This window comes from Chaetura pelagica, unplaced genomic scaffold (genome assembly GCF_000747805.2).
Source record: "Chaetura pelagica isolate M959 unplaced genomic scaffold, ChaPel_1.0 scaffold583, whole genome shotgun sequence".
NCBI classification, from domain to species: domain Eukaryota; kingdom Metazoa; phylum Chordata; class Aves; order Apodiformes; family Apodidae; genus Chaetura; species Chaetura pelagica.
Window position 1 is genome coordinate 1 of NW_009952719.1, and position 15266 is coordinate 15266.

Here is a 15266-nt window from a genome sequence, read left to right on the forward strand (position 1 = left end):
TTTATCTTTTAGCTTTTAAACCTCCAAATACAAAATTGTGATGTGACTGTAGGGGGGGAAAAAAAAGTTTGGTTGATTTTGGTCTGTTGTTTTGTTTTTTCTTAAGTGCTGGTGCTTCTGTTTACCTGTAGTGGATGCTGACCCTGTCAGTTAAACATCATCTGGTTGAAAGTGTGTAATTCCAAAGTAACCCTGGGGAGCGAAAGGGTAAGAAACTTGTCTTTCCTTAGTTATAATTTCAGGCAGTAGTTCTTAGAGAGTGGATAATATTCTGTAATAATGAGCATATGGTAAGGAAACAGAAATTTTCTAACTGTAATGGTACCTTCCAGCATTTTCTCTTTCTGTCCTTCTGTTGCATCACCTGTAAAATGGGGTAAAAACTTCAATTTTCTGCCTTTAAAATAATTAGTATGATCTCGTGAGCAGAAAAATGTCAAAGTCCAGAGGGAAACCCTATCCAGTAGGATTGTTGAAGTGTGATTTACAGGAAGGCAAGCACTGAGTGCTGAATGAGTGAAATCATTATGGTGTGCTTGCAGCTCTGCATGTCAAACTCACATGGAGAGCCATGAGGCTGCAGCACCACAGAAACCATTTCAGGCTGTGAGTTGTTTGAACAAAATACACCAAATTGTGATGTGGCTGTAGGGGGGGAAAAAAAAGTTTGGCTGCTTTTCGCCTGTTGTTTTGTTTTTTCTTAAGTGCTAGTGCTTCTGTTTACCTGTAGTGGATGCTGACCCTGTCAGTTAAACATCATCTGGTTGAAAGTGTGTAATTCCAAAGTAACCCTGGGGAGCGAAAGGGTAAGAAACTTGTCTTTCCTTAGTTATAATTTCAGGCAGTAGTTCTTAGAGAGTGGATAATATTCTGTAATAATGAGCATATGGTAAGGAAACAGAAATTTTCTAACTGCAATGGTACCTTCCAGCATTTTCTCTCTGTCCTTCTGTTGCATCACCTGTAAAATGGGGTAAAAACTTCAATTTTCTGCCTTTAAAATAATTAGTATGATCTCGTGAGCAGAAAAATGTCAAAGTCCAGAGGGAAACCCTATCCAGTAGGATTGTTGAAGTGTGATTTACAGGAAGGCAAGCACTGAGTGCTGAATGAGTGAAATCATTATGGTGTGCTTGCAGCTCTGCATGTCAAACTCACATGGAGAGCCATGAGGCTGCAGCACCACAGAAACCATTTCAGGCTGTGAGTTGTTTGAACAAAATACACTTTTTCAACAGTAGCAGGGAACAGTGCAGGCATTGGAGGGTGTCTGGGGTTGAACTGAGCAGTCATCTCATTTCCAAGCCACCAGTTTTGTATTTTCTTTCACCAAATAACCACAGAATTTCTGGAGAAAGGAAGTGGTGCATCTGAGTTGTGAACCACCTGTTAATTCTGCAGGTCTGTGGGGACAGAAGCAATTAGAAACTCTGTGATCTGTTCCAGGAGCTCTCACTCAGTGAGTTTACTGCTAAGGAGTGAAATACTCCCACATCCTCTCTAATGCTTTTTCCCTTGATTTCCCATTAGAATAAATAGGTATAGTTTAAAAAAAAAAAAAGCTCCACTGTACTGAGATGGCATTTTCTAGAATCATGGAATGGTTTGGGTTGGAAGGGACCTTAAAGACCCCCTAGATCCAACCTCCCTACATGGGCAGGGACACCTCCCACAAGATCAGTTCTCAGCTGTATTTTTTGGGTCGTGTTCCTTCAAAGAGCTCAGTTGATGTCTGGAGAGAGCCTCCTCTTGAGGTTTGGATAGGATGGGTTTACAGTATCTTAGGTTTTCTAGTTTGAATTCTTTTTACCCTGTTGAACTTCCATTGTTCTTTCAGCAGAAAGAGCTTTGCAGTACATGCATGTCAAGTCATGACATTTGAGCACAATATTGTGACTAATGATCCACTGGAGCAGCCCTTGCTACGTGTGAGGAACAAAATGATGCTGTGTCAGTTGGTTGGCTGTGAAGTAGTTGAGAAACACTGGAAGAAAATGAAAAAAGAAGAATTTCTAGCTGGCAATGGCAGAAATTATAGAATTATGGTAACAGTGCCTTGGGGTGAGAGGCATTTTTGTGATGAAGTGCATTTGGTGTTGCATGATTTTGTAACTTGAATTGAGAACTGGTGCTCTGTATGCAGTTCTGGGCTCTCCAGTTCAAGGAGCTACTGGAGAGCCCAGCCCAGGGCACTGAGATGCTGGAGGGGCTGGAGCATCTGCCTGTGAGGAAAGGCTGGGAGAGCTGGGGCTGCTCAGCTGGAGAGAAGGAGGCTGAGGGGGGATCTGATCAGTGCTGATCAATATCTACAGGGGGTGGCAGGAGGATGGGCCAGACTCTTCCCAGTGGTGCCCAGGGACAGGGCAAGGGGCAATGGGCACAAACTGGAGCACAGGAGGTTTGACCTGGATATGAGAAAATCCTTCTGGACTCTGAGGGTACCAGAGCCCTGGGACAGGCTGCCCAGGGAGGCTGTGGAGTCTCCATCCCTGGGGACATTCAAACCTGGACGTGTTCCTGTGGGATCTGCTCTAGGGCATACTGCTCTGGCAGGACTAGATGATCTCCAGAGGTCCCTTCCAACCCCCACCACTGATTCTGTGAATTAATTTAATCACGTAGACAGAGCTGAAAGAGGCAGCAACTGATTAAAACCATCCTCTGCTGTTAATGGTTTTGTAAGATGATACAGTGGAAAAAAAACCACGCTTTTTGTCCAGCAAACAGGAAGCTGGGAAAGAAAAACCTGCCCCTGGATCTGGGGCAGGCAACAGGAGCAGCAAACCCAGCTGGGGCCCAGGCTGTGGAGGGGCTGCATTGTGGATGGAAGTGCCTGCCTGACCTCTTGGCTTCCGCTGAGATGTGTGGAGCAAAACCAGTTGTGAAGCAGGAAGGAAGTAGCGGAACCACAGCGGAGAGGGCACAGAGGAGGGGGATGAGGGAACATGCCTGTTCAGCCTGCAGAGCCCCCAGCAGCCCCAGCTCCACCTTGGGGAGCTGGTTGATAAGCACTGGGGTAACTGAAGAAACAGTCTTGCTTCATGCTGGGTTTTGTTCCTCAAAAAGGTTTCTCTAGACCTGCATCTTCTTAGCCCTGTCAGTGTCTGGGAAGTGTGATTTTTACACATGAGTGTCACTGCAGCTGAGCAGGTTGTTAAAGAGAGAGTTCTTTATTAACATGGTGTGTATGGAAGGAATAATGCTTCCACACCAGACCTGCAGATGTTTCTGAGTAAAAATATTTGGTTACTGTCTAGAGTGGGATAAAATGTGACTTTCCAAGCTTTCAGTCTGTCGTTGATTTGCTGTCTAATAAAGTTGAGTACTTTGCACGTGTGAAAGCACTCACAGGAACATGAACTCCTACCCAAACCATAGCTGTGGCTTTGTCTCTGGACCTCACCCCTGAGCAGAAACATGCTGTAGATTTTCCTTTGAAGCTGCTGCAGGTGTTGCCTTCAGTTGCAAACAGCGAGGAGAGCCAACTGATGTGGCCTGTGGTCTCTGTGTAACGTTTTCAGAAGTGCTTCTCTGACAGGTGTTTAAATGCCACTGGCTGTCCTTGGCTTTTAGGTGCTGAAGTCAGGGGGTTCCCAAAGTGCATCTGACATACCTCTGGAACTCTTGGTAATGGTGTTTGTGTCCATGACTGTGCTTAGCTCCAGGTCTGAAAGAGAGCCTTCATAGTCTCTAAGAAATGTAGAAGACTGCTGGAGGTCTGTGGCCAAAAATGTTTGTGGATCTCTGGTCCAAGTCACTTAAGTGCTCTTTGGAAATACTACCTTTCTTCTGGGAGATCAGAAGCTTCTGTTCAGTGGAAGCAGTGGAGATGGACAGTTGATGTTACTAAAAATAAAATACAATCATACTCACCAACCTTCAATATGCCACTATAGAAGCATCCACTGTAATAGTAAGCATTTATTTGGTCTGTATTAATTTAAAAATATACCTTGTTAAAAGAAAGGAGTGCACTCTTGAAATAAAATGGTTTTTTAGCACAGTGTTGATAACTAGTTGCTGGATGTAAAAGCTAGTTACTAAAATAAAACTTTCTGCCTCTTGCTCTTCATATTCACTTCCTAAGGTTTCCCTGTGTGTTTCAGATACAGCTGAATTTTAGCAAAACAATTATTGACTTAGGAATTGAAAGTGTTCAGGTATTGGAAATGTTTTTGGAAACAGTCCTTCAGTGTCTGTGTGTAAAATCATTTGTGTATCCAGCCTGAAGCCTGCGGAAGTTGTTGCTCCTCTGGCTGAAGTGATGCACTTCCTGAAGCTCAGCTGAGGGAAAAGGCTCAGAGGCAGAAGTGATAAACAACTGGACATAGGAATGTACCTTGTCTCCTTGCAGGGTTAATTGGTGCTTGGTTTAAACAGCAGTTTTTGCTCAAGCCTCCATTTTAATCTTAATAAAAACAAATACCATCTTTTTGTCCCTGAGTAGTAGATGATTAAATTATTCAGAATAGTATGATGTGTGGTTTTTTGCCTTCCCTGGCCATCAGCAATCATCTTCTCTGTCTCTTTCTGGAAGTGAGGACTTTCAGAAGACAATCTGGGGAGCAAGTTCTGCAGCTAGGACCTCTGGTTTGCAGTTTTTCTGGTGTTTGTCAGCTTCCAGGGCCATGCTGGGAACCTGCCCTGGGGAGGGAGGGAGCCAGGGTGTGAGTTGACAGTTAAGTCATCATCTCTGGAAGTGGTTGTGCCTTGAATCTGAGCCTTCCCCTGGTACAAGCAGAGTTGCTTGTCTACTACTGGAAAGAGAAAGAAATGACCTTGAATTACTTAACACCAGGATAGGGAGAAGTACAAACAGATATTGCTGATAAGGTGACAGGCTGGTTTGGGACTGCTGCAGCTGCTTTGTGTGGCCATACCTCGAGTGATTGTGTTCATAGAAGAAGCCATTAAGCTTAGTATAAACTGTATTGGATCATGAATTCATCAAATCCTAGAATGCCAAGTTGGGAGGAACTTCAAGGATCCTTTCTAGCTACTCCTGAGGTGGCTCAGCTCCCTGTCAAGCTGAGAATTCAACCTGTCCAGTGTGGGGGAATCCACTTCCCCTAGGAAACTCTCCCAATGTTTGATTGTCCTCATGCTGACAAGTTTGCCTTGTGTCCAGTCAGACTCTCCCCAGAAGCAACTTTTGCCCATGAAGGCATTCTGCATAAACCTTCTGAATGCAGAAAGTGAGGAATTCCAAGAGCATTCCAGAGGTGTAAGAGCTGCAAAAGGAGAGTGACTTGAAATTGTGATGCACTAATGAGACAGGGGGACTTATGACAGGCCCTCTCTGTGGAGGCCACTGGGCTGATAGAGGGGGAAAACAGGGAAGGTTTTCAGCCCGTGTTCACAGAATTAAACAACCAAATTGTTGAAAATAAACAGAGTTTGAATGTGTAACATGTACTAGAGAGCTGCTGAATGGAACAACCTAGGGAGGAGAACCTGGGTGGTTTTACTGATATTATTCTTGAGGACCTCTTGTTACTGGACACACATGAAATGACAAAATCCAGAATCTCTTGCTGTGTTTCTGGCACCTTCTGTAAACACTTGCAGCAGCTTTCATTGCTGAGACACAAAATGTAGTTGAATAAATAAAGGTGAGAGAGAAGAACTACCATCAAAGATTCATAGTTTGGAGTCCTGTCTGCCCAGACTATTCTATTCTGCCCAGACTATTCTATTTCTGGAAACCTTTTCTCTCTGAAGCAGAGCATCTCTTCTCCATCTTTCCAGTTTAGAAAAGGGCATACCCTGATGGGCTTCAGCTCTCCTGGTGTATGGATGTCATCAGGCACAGAAGGCACTAGGGCTACCAACTTGTAGTTCAAATTGAATAATTACTCAGCACAATATGAATAAGTGCCCTGACCATCAAGTTTTTCTTTGTGAGTGATTACCATTTGAGAAGAAACCTGCAGGTGTTCTGACCTTTCCTTGAGAGCTGGGCCTGTTACTATTGATTAGATGGTCTCTGAGCAAATCTACTGTATTGGGACCCTCTGGAGACTTGGAAAGACATTCAGTTTACATGGTCCAAGGCAGTAGTAGTTTTATGTGCTCTGAGAAGGAATTTTCACACCCAAAACAAAAGGAGTCTGATGAGGGTTTGGCTCTGATTCTGCTGTTTCTTGTTAGCTAAGGTCTAAATGTTGGGTTCTGTGAATGTATTTCAGAGGTTTGCCCTGGAAACAACCTGCCCACCACCAAGAGGTTATGCTAAATTAGTCATTGTGGAAAATGTCTTGAGAAACACAGACCTTGCTGTGATAAGTACTGTGTGGTGAATGTGTTCTGAGTGCTGGGTAATATACTTGAAGTCCCAAATAAGATCAGTTTTCCAGCCTGGGCTACTTCTTGAATTGCAGTAGGTACCATTTGTTCTGTTCAGAGTGTTAAACTATCTGTCTTTTCTGCAGTAAATGTTTGGTTTTGTGTCACTTTGTAGGCGGAACCTGACAAAGTTGTCCCTGATATTCAGCCACATGTTGGCAGAACTCAAAGGTATTTTCCCAAGTGGCCTTTTCCAGGGAGATACATTCCGGATCACCAAGGCAGATGCTGCAGAATTTTGGAGAAAGGCTTTTGGTGAAAAGTAAGTTTCTAACCATGCTTAAAAACAGAGGTTTGGGGACAAGTTGCACACAGCACTGTGTGTTTTTAAACATTGTCATGTGTTTCAGAAGAACCTTTGTCAGTTTAAAATGATCGATGGGTGAGAACTACTGGTCACTTGGTCCCCTCTCTGGGGTGAGATGCAGGATTGTTCCTCCATTGCATTTCCCAGTTCCTTGTCCTGGGTGGTTTAAATGTGGCAAGTGTTGGGTCTTTCCCCACTTTCCCCCTCAAATTTTCAGCTTAATTTTTTCCTCTCCTTAATTTAAATCCTTAACTTGTAAATAAGCTCTGTGAACTATGCAAAATAATCTTTCTTCTTCCAAAGGTTGCCATGCCCCCAGTATTAGCTGTCCTTTAGCTAAGCCATTTTATTAAATTCTTTTCATGTTCCCTCCTATTAGTCTTTCCAATCACTCAGTCACCTTTCTTCTGGCTTCTCTGAACTGTCACTTTGCATAATGGCTTTGTTAAGATAGAATGAAGGAGAAAGTGACGTGCAATGTATATTTCTGTGTCAGTTTTAATTCTTCTATCTAAGAAAATGTTGATTAAATGAACTGGAGAGCTGTCCACAGCAACATTTGAGGATCAATGTTAATGGATTTGGGTACTGCTTTCTAACTAAGGTAACCAGGGTACCTCACATTAAGAGTTTAATTAGTACCTGTCAGAACAAAGAAGCAGTAAGATATTTACTCATGAATAATACAGTTGTCTGAAATGAGGTGTGTTCTTTCTGTGCTTCCATTCCACTGGATATTTTAAAGGAAGGAAAATTCTCCTTTAAACAGGAGGCTCTGCTTTGGCTTCTGACTCTCTTACTTCTCTAGTTAATCCCTCTTTAGAGGGTTGTTTGCAGCTCTGTCTGCTCAAAGACTTGCTCCTTCTCTAGTATATTTAACTCCTTCTCTACCAGCTGCAATGTTATGAAATTCTGACGAAGTGATGGGCTGTGTACACAAACATTGACACAACAGGGCTGCAGAAATAGGGAAAAGAGAAAACAGAACTTCAGATTCCAAAGGTTTTGCAGAAGCAGAGAAAATTCCCTGATGCTCCTTTGGCTGCTGATTCCCTGCAGAACCCAGAAATCCAGGGGGATAAATCTCTTGTGGCTAATTTTGGTTTTTTTCTCTTCCATTTTGCTGAGATGCATGCTCACAAAAAAAATTATAAAAAATGTATAAGGTAAGTACATGGTGGTGGCCTTCAAACATATCAGACTTACAGATGGATTGGTGTTCCCTAGGACCATTGTTCCTTGGAAGAGCTTCCGTCAGGCCTTGCATGAAGTGCACCCCATCAGTTCTGGGCTGGAAGCCATGGCTCTGAAATCAACCATTGACCTGACATGCAATGACTACATTTCAGTGTTTGAGTTTGATATCTTCACACGACTATTTCAGGTAAGAATTGAGGAGTGTGCATCACTTGAAATGTGCCTCAGTACTTCAGGTTAGACTTTCTTTCCCAGGACAAACAATATTTTACACAATAACATGACTTTATTTAAGATGTAAGGGGTTTGATCATTTTGCCCTTCATCCCCTAAACAGCTCTAGTAATACTTAAGACCCTATATTGCAGTAAAAGTGTGTGATACTTCTGGTTGTAGAAGAAAAAAATGTCTGAATACACACTGCAACTGTGAGGCACATTCATGATCCTCCTATGAATCCATTTTTCCCTCCAAAAGGTCATTTCTAGACTGAATTTCTGACACAGCTTCTGTAAGCCAGGAAATGTGAAGCTGAGTCTTTCCTTGTCCTTGTCTTTCTTGTCAGATTTATTTTCCACAGGGGGTTTGTTCAGGATGGAACACAAGCATGGGAACTGGGGGGTCCTAGCTTTTGAACTGACACAGCCAGGATGTTATGGATGTGTCTAATTCTGTGCATAAGAAATATCTATATTATTGAAATGGTATTAATAGTAGGTAAAACTCTAACCCAAAGTTTTTATTAGTGCTAAACTCAAAACACACAGCTTCTGATGGTGCAACTGGGTATTTACAAGAACAAACACTTAGTTCTTTGGCTCTTACTTGGCTTTTCCCATGTGATAGGGTGGGTTGTAATTAAGATATGTCTAGATGAAAAATTCCCATGGTCAGTGTTGCAATACAGCTGATCTCATTCAGCTCTTTTTCCAGCTATAGTACCTAAAGAGTTGCTGCAGTTTCCAGGAGGTGCAGAGTTCTTGGGGAGAGCTAGTATCTTCTTTTAGACAAGTTGAGAGATTTGGAAAAATGGGATGAGCTTTAGACTCCCAAACCCTTCTTGGGATTGAGGGCATTCAAATGGTTGTTATCTCTTTTTGTGCATCATTTTAAGGAATATTTAACATGGATGTGCTGGTTTATTTATTCAAATAGTACACCAGTAATCCTTGCCACACCCAAAGTGAGGTTAGGTGGTTAAGGAATAGTCACAAGCATCTTTCACAGTGAAACTGAGACAGGGAGGGGTGGTCATTCTTCTGAGGCCATGTAGGAAGTCAGTGTTAGAGATCAGATTAGTCCTGGTTTCTGGTCCTGTGCATAATCTCTTTAAACTCCTTTATCTCTGGCTCAGGAATGAGTCATTTTCTCTGCAGAAGCAGCACAAATTGGTAGCTATTTTTGAGCTGTCTTCTGACCTCAGTGACTTCTCCCTCAGCTTTTATTAAAGGGGCTTTGATTAAGATCTGTCTTGGGTGGTGTTTTTATCACCGACAAGAGAGAAGCTCAAATGCTAGGGCATGAAAATGGAGGGTTTAATTCCTCTGCTGGATTTATGGAGGGATGAGAAACCTGCTTTTTTAACTGCAGAACCAATCCCTTTGCTTGAAGAATATTGTGTGTGTTGGTGCCTTTCAGAAGCACACGGTTAATGTATTTCTTTGTTGTCTCTATAGCCATGGTCCTCTTTGCTCAGGAACTGGAACAGCCTTGCAGTGACTCACCCTGGTTATATGGCATTCAAAAAAAGGTGAAAGCCCGGCTTCAGAAATTCATTCACAAACCTGGCAGGTTGGTGCTTGGCAGCACTTGGGCTTTTTTGATCATTCTTGCTAACACCGCTGGTTACTGCGCTGAGGAGATTGGTTTTACTTTGCCTCTGCCTTCCTTCCTCAGAAATTGAAACGGTGACAAACCCCAGCTTGCCCTGTATTTTGAGATTATCCTCCATGTGGTGACCTACCTCTTGCTCACCCCCATAATTGTCACAGCATCCTCCTCTGGCATGAACAGAATGCAGAGGTGATCACTGCCAGAGTGAGCCTCTATAGGGTGAGCTGTTCAGGACCATGAATGAGATAATCATAGAATCACTGACTGGTTTGGGTTGGAAGGGACCTTCTAGATCATCTAGATCCAACCCCCCTGCATGGGCAGGGACACCTCCCACCAGACCAGGCTGCTCAGAGCCCCATCCAATCTGCCCTTCAACACTGCCAGGGATGGGGCTTCCACAGATTCTCTGGGCAAGCTGTTGTATGAAATGTAGCTATAGGGCCCATAGCTTCCTGGTGTATATGCATAAAGCCAGGAGGGCTGAGCAGGCTGCAGTCCCCAGGAGCAGTGTGTGTTCATTGGAAGCCAACTTGAGGCAGACAAGGCAGATGAGCAGTATTTACTCTCTGAGAAAAAAGCATGGTAGGCAGAGCAGGCTGCAAGATAACACTGCAGACTGGGTGAAGTTCAGAGGCTGTGAGGGGCAACACATGATTCTGGGGTGGCTGTGGACCTGAGCAGTTTTGGACTACTTGATGTCCTGGGTGGAACTCAGTGCAACAGGGCTAACAGATTTCTCTTTGTGCAGGAAGGGCCAAGTGTTCATTTCTGGAGGTTGTTACTCTGCTTCTTAGCTCTCTGCTGGTTTTAAAAATGGAAACCTTGTGTAGGTGTTCGTTGGGTGTGTTGTTTATTGTTGGTTTTTTAATTAATTTGAAGCAATTTTAATGATGCTAACTTTCCTTCCTTTGGATTCTGTGTTTAATTTCATCTGGAGTCTAGTGCTTGGATCCTTTTCTCACTTTGTATCAGACTGCAAGGTTGTCCTTTGATCTTCCTGGGGGAAAACAGGGAAGCTGGTATAAATCACCAACTTATTCCTACTGGTTTGTGTTTGCTGACTTGAGATAGCCAGACAAAGACTCCTTGCTTGAAACCTAATCCTTTCTGTCTGTTCCAGTCCAAGCTGAAGTTTCTCTTCTTCCTAAAGTTTCTGTTCTTGCTTTGTGTGTTTTCAGTTACATTTTTCGACTGAGTTGTACTCGCCTGGGTCAGTGGGCCATTGGCTATGTCACTGCAGATGGGAACATCCTTCAGACAATCCCCCACAACAAACCTCTTTTTCAAGCACTGATCGATGGCTTCAGGGAAGGCTTGTAAGTAACTTGATAACAATGAAGTTTTTTGCCCTTTTTTCACTGTGAGTTGGTTTTGTTCATCCTGGGCTGGGGGCTGAAATCTGAGTGGTAAAAAATACCCTCAGGGTTCTTCACATATTATCTGCTTCACAGGAGAGGCAGCACCTTGCAGGGGTCAGGCAGTCACTGCTGACATCCCTGAGCCCCTTCTGGCCATCTCTCAGCTCTTCCTTTTAATTTAGACCTTGATTCAGCACAACAGTTGAGTGGTGTGACTAGTCCCATTGATGTCAGTGGAATAATTCTTATCCTTTTGATTTAGAGCTTGATTCAGCAAAGCAGGTTTGGCACTGGGGAGCACTCAGCCAGCTCTTCTGCTCTGGGGAGCTGTGCTGTCCTTTGCAGTGGCAGATGATCCATCTGCCTCAGTATTTCCCTCCTCACAGGTTCTTTTCAAGTCCACTCCTTAACTTGAGCCACCACAACTGATGTGATGGCCTCAGTTTTCTTTCTCTGGGTGTTACCATTTCACTCCAGAATGATTTAAGAAGAGTAGCCTGGGAGCATAACATCCTATTTAAAATAAAAATTGCAGCCAGGATGGAAGAAAAGCTTATTTTTATTTTTAAGGATGACATACTTGGTTTCGATCTGACAGTAAAATTCTTTGGAATTCAGAGTAGCTTGAATTCCCACCCCTCACTTCTCACCCTCCTTCTTTCTTTCCATAGCTACCCCTAAAATAAAGGTTCACCTTGTGTTTGTGTGTGTGTGTTTGGTCATGTGTCTATAAATGCACATATATAGAGAGAGATCTTTTTTTTTTCCCCAACCTCTTGCAGTTATTTATTTCCTGATGGCCGAAATCAGAATCCTGACCTGACTGGCTTGTGTGAGCCCACACCTCAGGACCACATTAAAGTGACACAGGTGAGCAAAGTTCTACACATCAAACTCACTTGGTTTCTTCCTCATTTCCAGCCTCCCTAGCTGCTTGTACAATTCTGTCAGAATTGGTATCCCCAGGGGTTGTTTTTTAAGGTTTATGGATTGTATATTTTACAGGAGTTGCAGAAATCTTTGTGTGCTAGGAAAGGAGACTGCAGAGATTGGGTGAAGCTTTATGCAGGGCTCACAGATTTTAAGATCTGATTTTTTAAAATGTTTTGCCAAATATTCCTTACTTTGTGCCATCCAGCATGTCTTGAGCCCAGCTTTCCTAGGCTGTTCTTGGGACACCTAGATGAAAGTCTGGGATAACTTGAAGCCCACTTTTTTCAGAGCTTGACAGATGTATCTAATACATTAAATTATAGTGCAGACTTCTGCTCTCCTTTGCACTGTGTTCTCATGCTTGGAATTTATTTATTTACTTATTTATTTCCTGCAAACCTTGTGTTGGGTTCCTTGCAGCTATGACTAATCATGCTTGTCATCGTACACTGTCAACCATTGTCCCTCTGTCTTTCCCCCAGGAACAATATGAGCTGTATTGTGAGATGGGCTCCACGTTTCAACTGTGTAAAATATGTGCTGAAAATGACAAGGATGTGAAGATTGAACCCTGTGGCCACCTGATGTGCACGTCCTGTCTCACGGCGTGGCAGGTGAGGGGCTGAGTTAATCTCTGAGGGAAGCTGGTTGCTCTTTTGCAGAAGTCACATGTTCTCATCTCAAAAACTCTTCAGTTGCTTTCAGGTATGGAGATAACTGAGGACATAAGCTCAGAGTTCAGTAATAGCAGTCCCAGCTTCACCAGCACAGGGAGAAGCTGGTTTAGATACCTGATTTCTGAATCCAGGAATAGGCAAGAAGGGCAAGGACTTGCTAAAAAGCTGTTTTCTACCTCAGAGGGAAAAGAGTCCCCACAATTGTAGCTCAGTTTGCCTTTCTGTTGTCCTCCCAGTTGAAAGGCACCTGCCAAAAAGCAGGTTGAAACCTCTTTGTGTGGTGAAGTGTTTGAATTCCTGCGCCAGAGTGGCTGCTGTAACAGGTCTCTTCTCTTCCCTGAAGGAGTCAGAAGGCCAGGGCTGCCCTTTCTGCCGCTGTGAAATCAAAGGCACAGAACCAATTGTGGTTGACCCCTTTGACCCCAGAGGAGGGGGAGGATTGTCACGACAGGGGGCAGAAGGAACTCCCTCACCCAACTACGATGACGACGATGACGACAGAGCTGATGATTCCCTCTTCATGATGAAGGAACTCGCTGGCACCAAAGTAAGCTCACCAGCCTATGTGCAGCATTTACAAAGAAAGCCTGTTCTCCATCAGTTTCCTGTGGTCCTGATTTGTGTGCCTGAGGGTTGTCAGACCTTGCAACAGCAGAGATTTTAAGATGGGGATTTAGGTTCAGTTTGGTCAGTTTACGCTGTCAGTTCTGTCAAGGAGTGTTTATGGCACTTGGGCATCTTTTCTTCTTTGTGTATGGTCTTGAAAGAACCCTTAGAAGGGTGAAAATGTTGGCTTGACCTATTACAATGTAAGAGTTATAGAGCTTTATAACACTTGTCTGCATGCTTAGCAGTGCTGCTTTTGATTTAAAGCCATATCAGCAAAAATTCATCCATTTTCCCCACTAATTAATGCAGCCAACTAGATAGAGTCTTCCCAAGGTCCTGATGACTAACTGGGTAGAGGGCAGGCTGTTTTGCTGAGGAAGTCAGTTTGACTGTCATCTTTTTATATGGTGTCTGATAAGTAAGGATAATAAAGGTGTGGTCAATCTCTGCCAGGAGATGCGTGCAGGACAGGAGTTCTTTAAGGGTCACTGAATGTTTCATAGAATCATGGGATGGTTTGGGTTGGAAGGGACCTTCAAAATCATCTAGATCCAACCCTCTCCAACCTGCCCTTCAACACTGCCAGGGATGGGGCAGCCACAGCTTCCCTGGGCAACCTGGGCCAGGCTCTCACCACCCTCACACTCCAGAATTTCCTCCTCAAGTCTCACCTCAATCTCCCTCTTCCACTCCCCCTTGTGTTCTCACTCACTGCCCTTTTCCAAAGTCCCTCCCCAGCCCTTTCTTTCCAAAAGCTCATTGCTGCTCTTGCTCTGCACTTAGCTTTGTTTTACTGCATGGAGAAGTAGTTTTCAATTTAGTTGATTTTTTAGTGGTTGTATTCACTAAAATAAGCTGCCTTCTCTGGTCAGAAAGAGTCCTCTATACTGGTTTAGTTGTGGTCATATTGCTCTTTAGCTTCCACCCTGTGAAATCATAGACTATCAGGTTGGAAGGGACCTCAAGGACCATGTGGTCCAACCTCTCTCGTTAAAAGCACAGTCTAAAAAAGATAGTGTGCTGAAGAGTGAACTGCATCCTGGAGTTAGTTTTTGCAGACATGCAAAAGCAAAGGCAACTGGGAAAGCAGAGGAATTTCCTCAGTGTGCCATCCCATCGTGGCTACCCCTGTGCAGCTGTTGGCATGAGTCAGTTCAAACCTGCTTTTCAAAGTCAGAAAGCACCAGCCTTGCTTGTCAAATAAACTTTATGGGGAAAAAAAACCAAAACAAAACAGGCACTTCTGATATCTTAGGTGAAACAGCAGCTTTCTAGGGACCAAACCAGAGGTTTTGGTGCACTCTGGTGGTTGCTGCAAGAGCCACGAGGCTACAGCCAAGGTGCTTTGCACAGTTTTTGCAGCACATCGTGCCCTCTTGTGTCCAAAGGGAAAGCAGTTTGCTGCTGCTCAGGACTGTTCTGCAGCAGAACAGCTTGGCTGTCACTGGGCCATTGCTCAGAGTGTGTTTTGAGTTGGGTGCCACCACTGATCCCAGTGGTGACCTTCAGGACTTCCTGCAGGTCAGATGTTGTGCTGTGAAGTTACCTTCACCTGCTGGTGTGTGGTTGTTCCTCCTTTCTTCCCAACAGCAACATTCAAGCCAGCACAAGCTGCAGAGCTCAAAAGCCTCTCTAAAGGAGAGAAGCTGTGCTGGGTTTTGTAATTTCTTGACTTTTCCTTTTCTTTTCCTTTTCAGGTCGAGCGTCCCCCTTCCCCCTTCTCCATAGCCCCCCAGGCCACCCTTCCTCCTGTGCCACCACGGCTGGATCTTCTGCAGCAACGAGTGTCCAACCCTCCTGGAGCTTCCAGTCCTGGGACCACATCAAAGGTCAAACACACTGTCCTTGCAGCTGGTTTTGGTGGGGAAGGCAGGATGAAGAGCATCCTAGTGAACCCTATGTATTCTCTGTGACATCCCTGAGCACTTTCACACAAGGCTTCTCCTTCTTCCTTTCTTGTAATCCTGGTAGGCCAGGACTTTCATTCCCCACATTCCTTCCATT

General features: G+C 44.0%; 1 protein-coding gene across 1 annotated transcript in view; it reads left to right on the forward strand.

Annotated features, from left to right (window-relative positions):
* Positions 1-6464: 6464 nt before the first annotated feature.
* CBL (Cbl proto-oncogene, E3 ubiquitin protein ligase) overlaps positions 6465-15266 on the forward strand; it is a 16872-nt gene continuing 8070 nt past the window's right edge. The window contains 9 exon segments of the mRNA XM_009994601.1: positions 6465-6607; positions 7880-8036; positions 9526-9589; positions 9592-9640; positions 10864-11001; positions 11826-11913; positions 12459-12590; positions 12997-13200; positions 14960-15091. Coding sequence (XP_009992903.1) covers positions 6498-6607; positions 7880-8036; positions 9526-9589; positions 9592-9640; positions 10864-11001; positions 11826-11913; positions 12459-12590; positions 12997-13200; positions 14960-15091 — 1074 coding nt within the window. The 5' untranslated portion in view covers positions 6465-6497.